This window comes from Balaenoptera musculus, chromosome 1, assembly GCF_009873245.2.
Source record: "Balaenoptera musculus isolate JJ_BM4_2016_0621 chromosome 1, mBalMus1.pri.v3, whole genome shotgun sequence".
In the NCBI taxonomy this organism is placed as follows: Eukaryota; Metazoa; Chordata; class Mammalia; order Artiodactyla; family Balaenopteridae; genus Balaenoptera; species Balaenoptera musculus.
In genome coordinates, this window is record NC_045785.1 from 99,124,859 (window position 1) to 99,140,610 (window position 15,752).

A 15,752-nucleotide genomic window follows, 5' to 3' on the forward strand; every position below is an offset into this window, starting at 1 on the left:
TAATCTCCCTGGAGTTCAACTAGAAAAACACCAAAGACTCAGTAGGAAAGTGGTCAAGTTAGGTACACATAGTTCACCAAAGTGGAAATATAAATGACTTTTTTTTTAAGGTGAAAAGAAATGGGCTTGTACCTTGGTACAACATCCTGTGATAGATGGCAGTTTGTCGATCTCTATCAAAATTATGAGTGCATTTACCCTTGACCCAACTGTCCTGCTTCAGGGAATTTATCCCACAGGTGTGCTTGGCACATGTACGTAATTTGTACATACGAACATACAAGGACATTCGTTGCAGTATTGTTCATAACAGCAAAAGATTAGAAACTACCCAAACTATCCATTAATAGGGGACTGGTTGAATAAATTTTTGTACACCTGTACAATAGAGTCATACATGGCTATAATAAACAAGGAAGTTCTCTAAGCACTAGTATGGAAAGATCATCTAGATACATCAGATTTAAAAAGAAAGAAAGAAAAAGTACAGTATAGTATTCTAGTTTCTGTGTAAAAGAAAGAGGTGGAGAATTCGAATATTCAATTCTATTTGTAAAAAAAAAAAAAAAAACAAAGAATAATCTAAATCAGAAATCGGCAAATTTTTTCTGTAAAGGGTCAGATAGTAAATATTATCAGCCTGTGGGACAAAGAGTCAGCCTTGACTACTCAGCTCTGCTGTTGTAGCAGGAAAGCGGCCATAGACCATACAAAAACAAACAAGTGGGGCTGTGTTCAACAGAGCTTTATTTACAGAAACAGATGCCACCTCACGCATAGCTTGCCAAAGACAACTCTTGCTCTAAATTAATAAAATCAGTTACCTTTCTGTGGAAAGGGGGAATATGTTGGGAATTTGGTGAATGGGAGATAAAGGTGAGAAAAAGATTTCACTTTATATAGTTTTTGAACCATGTGATTTATTGTATTACCTATTTTAAATGCTAAGTGTAATGACTCTGGAAAAAGTTCATGAAATATGTGAAAAAGGAATATAAAAGTGTACATATAAGTTATGACACTTGTATATATATATATATATATATACATAGGTTGTATATTAATCAGAAACCAAGAAATGAAGGGTATTGTTAGGATGGGGGAAATGTTGCAGTTTAGAGTTGACTTACCCCAAAACATAATATTTTTATAAAAATAAAAATGTGAATTGATTGAAAAATCAATTATGAAAGAGAAATCTGACTAAATGAAACGTTAATCGTCTCCAGAATTGTATTTGTTTGTTTTGTAAAATGTGACAAGAAGAACTGTCTTTTTTTACAGAGTTACTTATATTTGTAATTATTCTTTGGAAGGTCTTAATTACAGAACACGGTGACCTGGGTAATAGCAGATTTTTAGATCCAAGAAACAAAATTTCCTTTAAGTTCGATCACTTACGGAAAGAAGCAAGTGACCCCCAGCCAGAGGAAGTAGATGGAGGTCTGAAGTCTTGGAGAGAATCCTGTGACAGTGCTTTAAGGGCCTATGTGAAAGATCATTATTCCAACGGCTTCTGTACTGTTAAGTATCTGCCTGCTTCATTATTAGAGTGTTGTTTTTCTTATATTTACCTTATCATTTGGAGGCTTTGGCCAGCCACAAACATCTCTTCTTAGTTACAGTCTCCTCTGCATTTTATTCCCTAAATCATTTTTGAAAGGGGTATAAATGGAAAATTTTATATTGAAAGTTCTTTCTTAAAATCCCAGTGCATAAAATTTTTATTTTATTTTATTTATTTATTATTTTTTTAATTTTTTGGCTGCACCGTGCGACTTGCAGGATCTTAGTTCCCCAACCAGGGATTGAATCCAGGCCCCAGCAGTGAAAGCACCAAGTCCTAACCACTGGACCACCAGGGAATTCCCTGGTGCATAAAAATTTTAAATCTCAGTATATCCTGTTTCACATTTGTCTTATTTATTCATGAGAAATTGCCCTATACCCATCAAAAAAGCTTTTTATAAAGCTACTTCTGCATAGTTTAAATGATTTCATTGGAAAGTCAAAACTATTTGAACTAAACAATTTTTTAAAAATCGAAGGTAATTTTGACTTTCTTTTAATACGTTTTGGTGGAAAAAAAGATAAATTTTGGTTTTATCATGATTTCTCCTTTGTAAAATTGTGACATTATTAAAGTGTTAGAATATTAATGCTTAGAAAGTGTCTGACACAAAGTAAGCTCTGAATAAATGCTGGTTATTATTGTATGTTTGATTTGTTTTTGTTCCTGTTTTTTTGTTTTTAAATAATGCAGAAAACCTATTATGGTGGATAAGTACAGAATTACATTTTGGAACCTAGTAATGCAAAGGGAGACATGATACACACACTTTTTTAGAAATTGACTATTCATTCTTAAATATACTTTCAATTCATCATTTATTACCTATTCAAAATTTGTCACTACTCATTCTTAATTTGGAGAGCTTCCACACTGAGTAACTCTACTGTGTCTTTTTCTCACTTCTCTTAGCTAATAAATGAGCTACAGAAAGTCATGGAATTATTCTAACAGTGTCTACTGTACTGAAGTGTCTTATATCCTCAGCTGTTCTGCTTAGTAATTCTTAATTTTATCTCAGTAATCCCTGATATTTTCTATATGCAGTTGACCCTTGAACAGTGCAGGGGTTAGGGGCACCAACCCATCGTGCAGTTGAAAATTCAAGTATAACTTATAATAGGCCCTCCATGTCCGAGATCCTTTTGTATCCATGGTTCTGTGTCTGTGGATTCATCTAACTGTGGGTCAACCAATGGTGGATCGTGTAGCACTGTAGTATTTACTATTTAATAAAATAGTAGTTCAAACTAGTGTTGTTCAAGGATTAACTGTACTGTGTTTCAAAACTTTCCCATTGTCCTTAGGCATCTACTCCTCCACATTTTAATAGGATTGAGAATGACATGAGATCTTTTTATTTCTCGTCTTTCCACACTCAGAAATCTTCCCTTTCTTCCATGTACTTGAATCTGAGGAAGAAGGATCCATATTCTTGATTTGAAACAATCCTATCTACTTCAAGATGTCTAATTGTGACTTTGTTTTCTCTTCTGATGTATAGTTCTCTTTACCCAGAAATATTTTTATTTCTCCTGTCCTTAAGTGGGTTGGGTATGGGGTGGGGGAGGACATTTCTTCAGTCAAGATAGTAATTCCTGTAAGTTACTTCTCTTTCTTCTCCTTCCACCTTGCCCCTCCTCCCTCTCCTCTGCTTCTCCCTTCCCGCATCTCTCTCTCTGCTATACAACCAAACCATGGAGCATTCTGCTCCTACTAGTGCCTTCCTCATTACTTATCCACTTCTTAACCCTATGAATTGTGGCTTCAGTCCCTACTCTACAAAAACTGCTCTCTGAGGTTATTAATGATTCCTGAATTGCCTGACCCAGTGTCCTTTTCTTGGTCCTTGACTTTTGTATGGCATTTCACACTGAGGCCATCCAGCTACTTCTAGAAATTATCTTTTCTTAGACTGCTATGTCAGTACCCTTTAATTATTCTTACTCTGTGTCTGCTTATTTCTTTTCCTCTCCCCTACTTTTGTAAATGTAGGCATTCCCCATTGCTGTATTTCTCTCTCTCAAAAACTCGTAGTTTATTTAATGTAGGGGAAGTTACAGAATTTGGTGTCAGAAAAGCAATGGGTTTGGGTTCTACCTTAACCACTTTCTGAATGACCTTGGGCAAGAAGCTCTATGAACTTCAGCTTTATCATCTATAGATAATAACAGTGTGTTTCACTGTATTTATTAGAGCAAAAGGAAAATAAATATAAAAACATTTTGTGGACTGTAAAGCCTTTTGTTTTTTCTTTTCCTTGGTGATCACATTTTTGTTCACCTCTCCTACACTACAGAACAGTTGGTATTTCTAACTCCTAGCTGGACATTTCCATCTGAATTTTCTAATTTGTTAATGACACCACTGTCTTTCTAGTCACCCAAGCATGCAAGTACTTTGGCCCCTTCCTTTCTCTTGCCCTTCACTTGCAATATATTGCCAGACTTTTGATTGTGCTTCTGCATTCTTATGCCCATTGACACTACCCTATTTTATTGCCTAGATTAATTATGTGGCCTAACTTTCAACTTTTCTCCCATTTTACTCTGTACACCAATATTGATTATTATCCCCAAATAATAGTTCTGGTCATGTTGTTTTGGTTTCTGTCCGTTGCCTGTAGAATAAAGTCCAGTCTTCTTACCTTACATCTACTACTACATGGCCCAAATCTACCATCCTATGTTATCTTCCACAGTTCCACTTCACGCACACCCTCTAACCTGACAGAACTAATTACCATTGAGTCACTCACTGGACCAGCACCCCCGTTTCCTCCCTGAACTGCCTACTCATCTTTATTCTCAGTCTCTACTTATCAGAATCTCATCTGTCTTGTAAGGCCCATTCCAACTGGTACCTCTCTTGTACCCTAAACCTAAAGCAGTATTTCCTTCTGTATTCATTGTACCACTGTCTTCTCTAGAACTTAACATGTGGTTTGTGTTCATATTCCATGAACTCTCTTGAGTTGTAAGCTCACCCTGTTTGACTCTTCATCTCCTCCAAGGATTTAGCACACTGCTTTTGTATAGTGTTTGTTGCTTAAATATGTTTTCAAGAATCTAACTTTTTTTTTTTTTTAACTATAGGTTTATGCTAAAACTATAGATGGGCAACAGACCATTATTGCATGTATTGAAAGCCACCAGTTTCAGCCTAAAAACTTCTGGTAAGAAAGTAGATGTTCTCTTCTTTTTTTAATCTAATTTATATAGAAAAGAAACCAAACCAGCAGTTGAGAATTGTTTTTTTGTTTTTTATAAATTTATTTTATTTTTATTTATTTTTGGCTGTGTTGGGTCTTTGTTGCTGCACACGGGCTTCCTCTAGTTGCGGCGAGCGGGGCTGCTCTTTGTTGTAGCGCATGGGCTTCTCATTGCGGTGGCTTCTCTCATTGAGGAGCACGGGCTGTAGGCGTGGGGACTTCAGTAGTTGTGGTGCGCGGTCTCAGTAGCTGTGGCTCGCGGGCTCTAGAGCACAGTCTCAGTAGTTGTGGTGCATGGGCTTAGTTGCTCCACGGCATGTGGGATCTTCCTGGACCAGGGCTCGAACTGGTGTCCCCTGCATTGGCAGGCGGATTCTTAACCACTGTGCCACCAGGGAAGCCCGAGACTTGGTTTTTAATCTAACTAGCTTGTGATAAGTTATCTGACTTAGAGGCTTCAGTTCCCTACTGCAGAATGAGGGATTTGGATGTGATCATTTAGATTTCTTCTAAGATTTTATAATCTGTCTTTCAAATATTACTCTTACATTGAGTGAGAATAAGTGATTAATAAAGTACCCAGTGGAAAGTCTGAGTTTTACTTGAGTTTGTTTAATAATACTTGAGTTACTGCATAACTCAGTGGCCCATCCATTTGTTTGTGGAAAAGCCTCTCATGAGCAGAATAGGCATGGTTTTCTACTCCAAGATAAAAAATGAAAAGTGAAAGTCAAAATAACTTAGAAAAGGCTTATGATTAGGCCAGTTGGCTACAAACTTACATTTGAGTGGATAGAGCCTTGGATTTGTCAAACTGGAAATGACTTGTTTCTTTTTTTTCCAATTTCCCCAATTCTCTGCCTCAGTGGCAAATCACCTCTTTCTTATTGTTAATTCTACAGTGTTGTGTGTGTGTTTTAATAGGAATGGTCGTTGGAGATCAGAATGGAAGTTCACCATCACATCATCTACAGCCCAGGTGGTTGGAGTACTTAAGATTCAGGTGAGATCCCAATATTTTAATAGGCCATGTTAAAACATCACATCTTTAAAACAAACATGCAGGTTGATATTTGTTCTGACATTAGAAATAAGGAACAGCTATATGTAGATGCAAAAGGAGATCAATGGTAAATAGAAATAAAAGTTGAAGCCTCCTTCCTAGGGAAGTACTGTAGTTAAACAGAGCTATTCTGGGTTGATAAAGGATAGTCATGTGAAGTGTACTGCTTGCTTGTTATTTTTCTCTTTCAAAGATAACCTAAGATCTTTCCAGGAATTATCAAACAGCAGTTCTACGAAAGAAGAAAATAACTAATTATTAAGAAGTGACTATATAGCAGCTACTGGAACTTACATAGAGTCTTTTATGTATCTCATTTAAATGTGTACATATACATATACTTAAGGTTAACTCTTAGCTCTGAAGAAAGCTACATGAATGGACTTGTTGTTTTGTTTTATTTATTTATTTATTTTACAGTAATGATAGGAGGTTTTAAACCAAGTAAATAAAACAGAGGAACTAGAGAGAATGGCCACATGTGATAAACCAAGCAGAGTAGATTCCTAATGCTGGTGTCAGGACAGACAGGCAGGTGAATAAGGAGCTTATTAACTCATTTGATGCCTATCTGGATTGAAGTCTTCTGATATCCTAACAGGTTTGACTTTCAAAATTCATGGTGATTTAATTCTTAAGCCCAACTAACTCTGAAGTCAGATTAAATAGTTAATGATATCTAAGAAGATCAGTACCTAATTTTACCTCTATTATACTGTGGTTAAGTCTTGCTTTAATAACAATTAGCAAGAGTTGCCTTTTTAAATGGTATAATTTAATCAAAATATACATAGGAGATGTCACCTGTAACCACTTTTTTCGTACATACTGATTACTTCCTGCTGCAAGTAGCTGCACCTCTCTTCCTGGGAGCTTCTCCTAGCTGCAGGAGCATTCCCAACTCAGATGAGGCAAACTGGAAGTATTACATTCATAGCTCTGGCACAGCCCTTAGTGCCATTCAAAAGTTGGTGGGTAAATCTGCCAGCTTCTTCACCCCTCAGGTGGGACAACTCTAAAGCATGTTCTGCGTAGTCTTCCAGAGTCCAGTGCCTGCAACTGTAATGTGCTCCTTAATGCACCTAGAACACTTCCTTGCCTTCTGTGTCTCATTTCCTTAGTCCTTACTAGTGCTTCCTGAGATTACCTCCGAAATAAATTTTATCTCACAAATCTTCATCCCGGGGTCGGCTTCTGGGGGAGCCCAACCGAAGAAAATATATTGTTCTATATCTATTGACTATGTCTGTGAGTAGCCCCATGCTCTAGACCTCTTGTAACTGTGGCATCAGCATTAACCTGGCAGCTCACTATAAATTTATGCAAGGAAATTTATTTTCCTCCTAGAAGGAAATAAGTTACTTGTGTTTCAGCTTTGCCAAGGCAAACCTATAAATTAAGAGGGCACATCACAGAGGTTTCTGGTAAGACTTTTACAGCAGGGCCCAGTACCCAGACCTCATTTATAACTTACCACAGACTGGCTGATCATACTTAGGGGGAAAGCTTACTTCATTTACATATCTTTTAAAAATCAGAGTGAGAGTTATTTGGAAATGTCATTAAGATATTTAAACCTTTGGTTATTCTATAAGCAAAAGGATAGCTCTGGGAAGGCAACAGTTTCTGAGGATTTACATTGATGATAGTCATGTTGAAATTTTTATTAGCAGATGAAACCTAGGAAAGGTTTTGTTACTTTTTGGTGACTGTGACTGAACCTATCTTGTAAATTGCTGAAACTTCCTGAGCCTTTACATCTAGTTGAATGGTTAGTCTGTCTCTTGGGTAATCCTCCTTCTTGCTAATTGTTATCATAATTGTAGTACCCCACTTTGCCTTACATCCTCAGGACTGCTTTTGCCTTACTTATTTTTGTAGCCTGATTTACCAACAGAATATTTATTTTTCAGTCCTGTCTTTAACCCTCAATCAAGCTTTTCCTGCACTTGGTCAGATCTACTTAACCAAAAACGATGATGGTATATAAGGAGAGATGTGTAAAGGATTAGGATCCATTAAAATTTCTTGGTTTTCACAGAGAAAAACTAATGTTAATTGATTTTATTTTAATACTTTTAAGAGTGAAATCTTATTTAAGATCTTTGTATTCACAATGCGTAGCACAGTGTCTGGAAAGCAATAAGCCCATAATAAATGTTGTTTATTAATTAATAATGAGTTTTCCCTGCTAAGGAAAGAGAATTCTTAAATTTAAGTCTTCTGTGAATTTTAACCACCATTGTAAATTACCATTGGTCATATTAATTATTTGCTCAGAGTTGATAAGTTTGGGGATGGCTGAAAGCATGGATTTGTGCTCTAAGCAGTAAGTTTCTATGTGACCTACATAACTTGCTCAAACATTGTCTCACACAGGTTCACTATTATGAAGATGGCAATGTTCAGTTGGTTAGTCATAAAGATGTACAGGATTCAGTAACTGTTTCGGTGAGTGTGGAATATTTAAGGTCTGTCTCACTTTCATCTTGTTTTTCTTTTAAAAAAATTAGTTTTGATCCTGAGTACTGATTCTTTCTTTTTCTTTTTTTTGTTTTAATTTATTTTATTTATTTTATTTTTGGCTGCGTTGTGTCTTCGCTGCTGCACGTAGGCTTTCTCTAGTTGCAGTGAGTGGGGGCTACTCTGTGTTGCGGTGCGCGGGCTTCTCCTTGCAGTGGCTTCTCTCGTTGCGGAGCACAAGCTCTAGGTGCACAGGCTTCAGCAGTTGTGGCTTGCAGGTTCTAGAGTGCAGGCTCAGTAGTTGTAGCACATGGGCTTAGTTGCTCCGCAGCATTTGGAATCTTCCCGGGCCAGGGCTCGAACCCGTGTCTCCTGCATTGGCAGGCAGATTCTTAACCACTGCGCCACCAGGGAAGCCCCTGAGTACTGATTCTGCCACTAGAAATTTAGGTTGTTGTCACTACTTTGATTTTGGCAGCCTTTACTTTTTTTTTTAAGCACTTTATAAAAGATTCTACTTTTTTATATTTTTAAATTTTTATTGAAATATAGTTGATTTACAATGTTGTGTTAGTTTCAGGTATACAGCAAAGTGATTCAGTTATATATATGTATGTATGTATATATATATTCTTTCTTTAGCTTCTTTTCCATTATAGGTTATTAAGATACTGAGTATAGTTCCCTGTGCTATGCAGTAGGTCCTTGTTTTGGGCAGCTTATAATTGTTAGTATGTAACCAACCCGTTTTGTTGGTTGCTTGACGTTAGTTCACAGTCTTTGACTGAGAATAGTGATAATGGCTTTAGAGAATTCAAACTTCTTTTTCTTTCTCAGTTGTGAGATTTGCTCAAGGAACAGCAATATCTTCAACTGATAAATACCAGGAGGAAGGAAAGTTTGCCAAACTAAACCTTAGAGGGGTTATCATTCATACATTCATATCATTAGAGAAACTGAACATTTTTAGGAATATTCAATCAAACAGTATTGTGTTCCATACCTGGAAAGAAGGGACATAATTTTTTGTGCATTCACAGTACTTCTTTATATTCCTAGAAGTTACTGAGCACTCTCAAATAGCTTTTGTTTATTTATGTTGTATCTATCTACCTTCGTAGAAATTAAAACCGAAAAATGTTAAAAATACTTATTTATTAATTTAAAAATAACAATAACAGGGACTTCCTGGCAGTCCAGTGGTTAAGACTGTGCTTTCACTGCAGGGGTTGCAGGTTTGATACCTTGTTGGAGAATTAAGTTCCCACATGCCACACCATGTGGCATGGCCAAAAAACAAAATCTAAAGCAAAAATAACAAACCCATTACTTGTTAACCTTCACTTTCACAATAAACAGCTGTATTTTCCGAGTTAAAAAAAAATTAGTGAAAAGAATGTCATTGATTTACATTTTCACAAAGTGTGTAATGTCTGACTTAATAAAAGACAACTGGATTCTCATATGTGCTTCACACATTAGCCCTCAAAAAGTAATGAAGTCGGGGCTTCCCTGGTGGTGCAGTGGTTGAGAATCTGCCTGCTAATGCAGGGGACACGGGTTCGAGCCCTGGTCTGGGAAGATCCCACATGCCGTGGAGCAACTAGGCCCGTGAGCCACAACTACTGAGCCTGCGCGTCTGGAGCCTATGCTCTGCAACAAGAGAGGCCACGATAGTGAGAGGCCTGCGCACCGTGATGAAGAGTGGCCCCCACTTGCCACAGCTAGAGAAAGCCCTAGCACAGAAACGAAGACCCAACATAGCAATCAATCAATCAATCAATCAATCAATCAATCTTTAAAAAAAAAAAAAAAAAACCTTGACATAAGTGAATCCATTTAAAAAAAAAAAAAAAAGTAATGAAGTCGGGACTTCCCTGGTGGCGCAGTGGTTAAGAATCCGCCTACCAATGCAGGGGACACGGGTTCGAGCCCTGGTCCAGGAAGATCCCACATGCCGTGGAGCAACTAAGCCCATGCGCCACAACTACTGAGCCTGCGCTCTGGAGCCCGCGAGCCACAACTACTGAAGCCCAAGTGCCTAGAGCCTAAGCCACCGCAATGAGAAACCGACGCACCGCAACAAAGAGTACCCCCGCTCACCACAACTAGAGAAAGCCCGTGCACAGCAATGAAGACCCAACGCAGCCAAAAATAAATAAATAAATTTATTTTAAAAAAAAAAGTAATGAAGTCATCACACATTCATAGCTCCTATGAAACTACACTGTACACACATGAGAGTGAGTGTGGAAAAGGCAATTAACTGTGTCTTAGTATTATTATGAATAGAAAGTAGTTTTGACTCTTTGAAAGGATCTTGGGATGCTGCCCTGGGCATTAAATCTCACCCTCTTTAATTCTGTTTTACTTAATTGTGAAAGAGAGAGATTCAACTCATTTTGTACCCAAATCATGTAAAGCAAAATGTGATTGATTGGCTTAGAGGAGCCTCTGAGCTTAGAATATATGACTGATATGTCTGAGGGCACTGTTTATATCATCTTAATCCAGAGATATTTTCAAGGCATAAAAATTTCAAGACATCATGATGTCTTTTGGGCATACTGTAGTAGATTGGAAAGAAGTGTGGGTTTTTTTGATGAGGACCTGGATTTGGATCCCATCTTTATCATTCAAAGGCTGTATAATTTTGGTCAAGTCACTTAAGAGGATTCTGTTTTCTCATCTGCAAAATGGAGGTGGTAATAATAACATCTATTTCACAGGGTTGTTGTGAGAACCAAAGATAATGTGAATGGGAAAGCTTGAAAAACTAAATTGTTATACAAATGTTAGTTTAGATGGACTTTTTAGTATTCTTTTATTCACTGCTTACTGAATTATATTCACTGCTTAAGAATTTTTAAAATTCTTATTTCCCCCTTTTCCTCTCTCTATTAGAATGAAGTCCAAACTGCTAAGGAGTTTATTAAAATTATAGAGCACGCAGAAAATGAGTATCAGGTAAGATGATTTGAAACTGATTTTTCTAGGTCTAATGCCTTATTTTGCTTTTAACATATTTTGTTAGACTTCTCTCTCCTTTGAACATAAATATACATGTTGTTCAGTGTTAGTAAGAGTGGAGACTTTTGCAGACCTTCTTGCATTCTGCTTACAATCAAGGTTTTGGCATTGGAAGGTACTACAGATTTCCCTTACTATCCCAAAGTAGAGCGTTCCTATGAAACCTTTCCTAAGTCCAAATGGCATAAAGCAGAGAAGCAATTACCTTAGAACACATCTTGCTATCAGATGCACAAATAATTGAGGTACAGCACAGATGCTCACAGACGCAGTTCACAGCTCCAGCTTGCTTGATGCTGAGCTGCTGAGTGTAATTCCTGAGGAAGGAGCTTGGTGGGGTCACTGTTACTGCTCATGGTGCACCCTGCCCCTGTAACAGCCTCACTGCAAAACAAATGCTGAACGCTGTTTTTGCTTTTTGCTTTGGTAAAAGCAAAGTGACATAAAGCAAACTTTGGAAAAGCGGAGGATACCTGTATAGCCCTTGCTTTAGAAATAACATAGGTGGGCTTCTTAACCTGCTTCAGAGATTGGAGAAGTGCTCACTAGAAATCTTACAGCCTGTATGTCCTTAGGGGACTCAAGCATGTCCTTTGACTACATCTGGTTTCTGTTCAAGCAACTTATTTTCAATTATCTATTGCAGACAGCAATTAGTGAAAACTATCAAACAATGTCAGACACCACGTTCAAGGCCTTGCGCCGGCAACTTCCAGTTACCCGCACCAAAATCGACTGGAACAAGATACTCAGCTACAAGATTGGCAAAGAAATGCAGAATGCTTAAAGGCTGAATGTAGGATTCTTCAATACATGGAAAGAAAGGATGCAATGTGTGGTCATATGATAAATAAGTGATTTATAAACAAGAGTGATATTTTGCTAGGGCTTTCAAAGTTAACAGGTTTTCTAGCCTCATGGAATACTGTTGAACCTATAGCATTGTCTTGATTCTTCTGTGTTTTCTGCCTGGTAATTTTCTGTTTTCACTATATCTACTTGTAAATCTTTTTTTTTTTTTTTTAATTCTGCCACATTTAATGATGGAGAGAGATATCTATCCTGGAGTCATTTTACTGTTTAGAAAATTTTCCTAGCCATGAAGCCCTGTTACTGACATAGACAGGTAATATGTTCAGTACTTTTCTACCCAGTCCTTCAAAGCACTTCTGGTACTTCAGTGGTTTTTAACTGATCAACCAACAGCTAAAGAGGCTATGCTACAAACTACAGCTGAATGGAAGACACATTCATCCTTCTCCCTCCAGTTGCTTTGATCATCATTTATAGCATCTCATAACTATAGTTTCAAACATCTGGATTGGGGTTTTTCAGGTCCTTTTTGGAGGCAAAGGAAGTTTTCTGGAAATTCCATTATAGCCAGCTTCTCTGGGGAAGTTGTTTTTAAATCCAAAGACTTGAACCACATTCCCTACAAATGAACGTGTTTCCTTTTTTCCCTTCCATCATTGTTTCTTTCCCATCTAGTACCATTATAGTTATAGACATGTGCATTTTTAGAAGAGTTTTAGCCACTTATTATTATTTTTTTAATATTCAAAAACTGCTGACATACTAGGGATATAGTAGAGTATAAAACTTGAAAAAATGCAGATGTTGAAGGAATAATAGGTATCTTGTGCTTTAATACTTCGTGGCAGAATTGTACTATAAGCGAATGAATCAAACAACTATGTTAATCACAAACAAAAACTAAAAATGAACCAAAGTGAGAAGGACAAAGTTCAGACAGTATCTTTCTATTGTAACCTGTTATTTAAGGGAATACTAGTGATTTGTTCTAAATAGGATGTAAAACTTTTTCCAAATTACTTCCTCAGTCCTGCCTGCCAACTCAAATGTAACTGTGATATAGCAACCCTTCCCAGGTTTATTGGCAGGTACAGGTGTGATCTCAGAATACACAGGTAACATAGATATGATATAACAACTGGTAATGGTGGATTCATTTACATTGTTTACACTTCTATGACCAGGCCTTAAGGGAAGGTCAGTTTTTTAAAAACCAAGTAGTGTCTTCCTCCAAATACATGTCAAAAGAAGGGTTTGTGTTTCAGCTTTGTTTCTGCTTGGTAATACAGTCAAGCAAGAGTTTATTTCCAAGTGACCCATTGAGCTGTGTAAGCATTTTTGTTTATTTCAAATAAAATATATTTGTATTATTTGTCATTCATACTATCCATCCATACCACACTATCCTCTGTATCAGGTAGTCCAATAGAAATATACCTGTTTTGTTCTTAAATTGTCTGAGTCTCTCCTTTTTGAGCCAGTCTCTTCAGCCCTTGTTCTCAAGGTAAGATTTGGAATTGATCTTATTTGATGAGAATGTTCAGGGTTTCCGAAATTGGTTTCTACCTTCAACTAGTATAAATTCAGTGACTATCCAAAGACTTGGAAAGAACAGCTTTTTTTTGTTTGTTTGTTTTGGTGGCCATGCTATGTGGACCACAGTTCCATGACCAGGGATTGAACCCATGCCCCCTGCAGTGGGGAGCGTGGAGTCTTAACCACTGGACCACCAGAGAAGTCCTCCCCCACCTTTTTTTCTTTTTTAAAGTTTGAGCAGTTTCTCTATGGATCATACTGCTTTACACTCAGTGGCTACTGGTGTTTCAAAGGCTTTGTTTTGGGGTTTCCATTTCTGTCAAAAAGAAAAATCTAGTTATCTTCTCTACCTATCACTCAGAAAACAAGGCCCAAGTAATTATAGTTACTAGGTAGGAAGTAGAAGTGAAAGAATCCCTGCACCGTGAACTTGGGTAATATTTCACATCAACTTAACTCTAAATGCTGCTTTCTTTCCATATGAGTTTAACTTGCTTACAGACATGTGGGAAAGGCTTCTGTCCTGTTTCCCAAAATGGAACCAGAGGCGTTTCAGTGCTTCACCTTCCATTCAAGGCCAGTTCAAATTCCCACCCCTTTGAGGGACATTTAGGTATACTACACTATGTACTTGTAGTACAGGTTCAAGCATTCTGGCCTTTGCCTTTAACTTACTAACCCCATCAGCCTGCCCCATTGATTTCCTTAGTCCATACAGACTTTTGTAAAGACTCAATCTCTTGGCCATCTAAAGCCCTTGGTTTCTTATAACTGGGAGGAAGTCAACTCTCCTTGCCAAGTCCTACACAGACCTCCTGATTTCCTTAACCTCCTTCAGCAGAGTATTTGCTTGAATTGTGTCTATTTTATCCCACTGCTGAAATCAGCCTATGGTATCCTAGGGCAAAAGTTTCCCAGCCAGAGGGAGAGGAGTTTTCTGTGAGGCCTCACTCCTATATTTGAAATTTTGAAATTACACTGCTGAAATTTTGAAATTACTGTTTCATTTCTGCCTGGATGGTTGTGCCTCTGTTAGTTGCCTAGTTCTAGTGCCTGTTCTTTTTTTTTTTTTTTAATAAATTTATTTATTTATTTATTTTTGGCTGCGTTGGGTCTTCGTTGCTGCACGCGGGCTTTCTCTAGTTGCGGTGCGTGGGCCTCTCATCACGGTGGCCTCTCTTATTTTGGAGCACGGGCTCTGGGTGCATGGGCTTCAGTAGTTGTGGCTCGCGGGCTCTAGAGCGCAGGCTCAGTAGTTGTGGCGCACGGGCTCAGTTGCTCCACGGCATGTGGGATCTTCCCGGACCAGGGCTCGAACCCGTGTCTCCTGCATTGGCAGGCGGATTCTTAACCACTGTGCCACCAGGGAAGCCCTGCCTGTTCTTTTTTATAAACTAGAACTCATCTAGATTCATGAGATACTTAGCAAACCTTGGCACATTTTCTCCAAACTCACAAAAGACTGATACAATCCGAATGCCAATTTATAAATTCATAATTTAAATAGAACTACCAAGCGACTTACTACTTGGGAAATCAAAGAAAGAAAAGAAGACTGGTAAATATAGAACAAAACTGGCTGGTCCCATAAGATAAGCTGAGCTAACTAAAATTCTCGCTCAAACAGAGTATATATTAAAAAACAGAGTAGGAAATTCCCTGGTGGTCCAGCTGTTAGGACTGCATGCTTCCACTGCAGGGGGCACCGGTTCATTCCCTGTTGCAGGAACTAAGATTCCGAAAGCCGTGCAGTGCAGCCAAAAGCAAAACAAAAAAAACAGGGTAGATCTAAGCCCTCTGAGGGCAGAAACCAAATGTATCAAAAAGCATTCTTACGTATGTTGACTCATTTACTGTGGTTATGTTCTGTAAAGTTGCCAGCAAACACTGAATTAGCACATATTGAAACATTGCTCCTAGAGGAGATACAGAGTTAGGTTCCTGCAAGCTTCTGGTCACAACATTTTTGTCAACCGATCAATACATAATCTTGGTTTATTTGTTTTTATTTAAATCACCTTATTTAATATTCATTTTTATTCATTAACATTGAACTCACGCTGACA

At 37.8% G+C, this 15,752-nt stretch overlaps 1 protein-coding gene across 1 annotated transcript in view; it reads left to right on the forward strand.

Moving 5' to 3' along the window:
• Window positions 1–13,603, forward strand: part of CAPZA1 (capping actin protein of muscle Z-line subunit alpha 1) — a 49,417-nt gene extending 35,814 nt beyond the window's left edge. Inside the window, exons 5-10 of the mRNA XM_036838435.1 lie at window positions 1,317–1,523; window positions 4,666–4,745; window positions 5,706–5,784; window positions 8,224–8,295; window positions 11,212–11,274; window positions 11,984–13,603. Coding sequence (XP_036694330.1) covers window positions 1,317–1,523; window positions 4,666–4,745; window positions 5,706–5,784; window positions 8,224–8,295; window positions 11,212–11,274; window positions 11,984–12,124 — 642 coding nt within the window. The 3' untranslated portion in view covers window positions 12,125–13,603. The remainder of the gene's footprint in view (window positions 1–1,316; window positions 1,524–4,665; window positions 4,746–5,705; window positions 5,785–8,223; window positions 8,296–11,211; window positions 11,275–11,983) is intronic.
• Window positions 13,604–15,752: the final 2,149 nt, after the last annotated feature.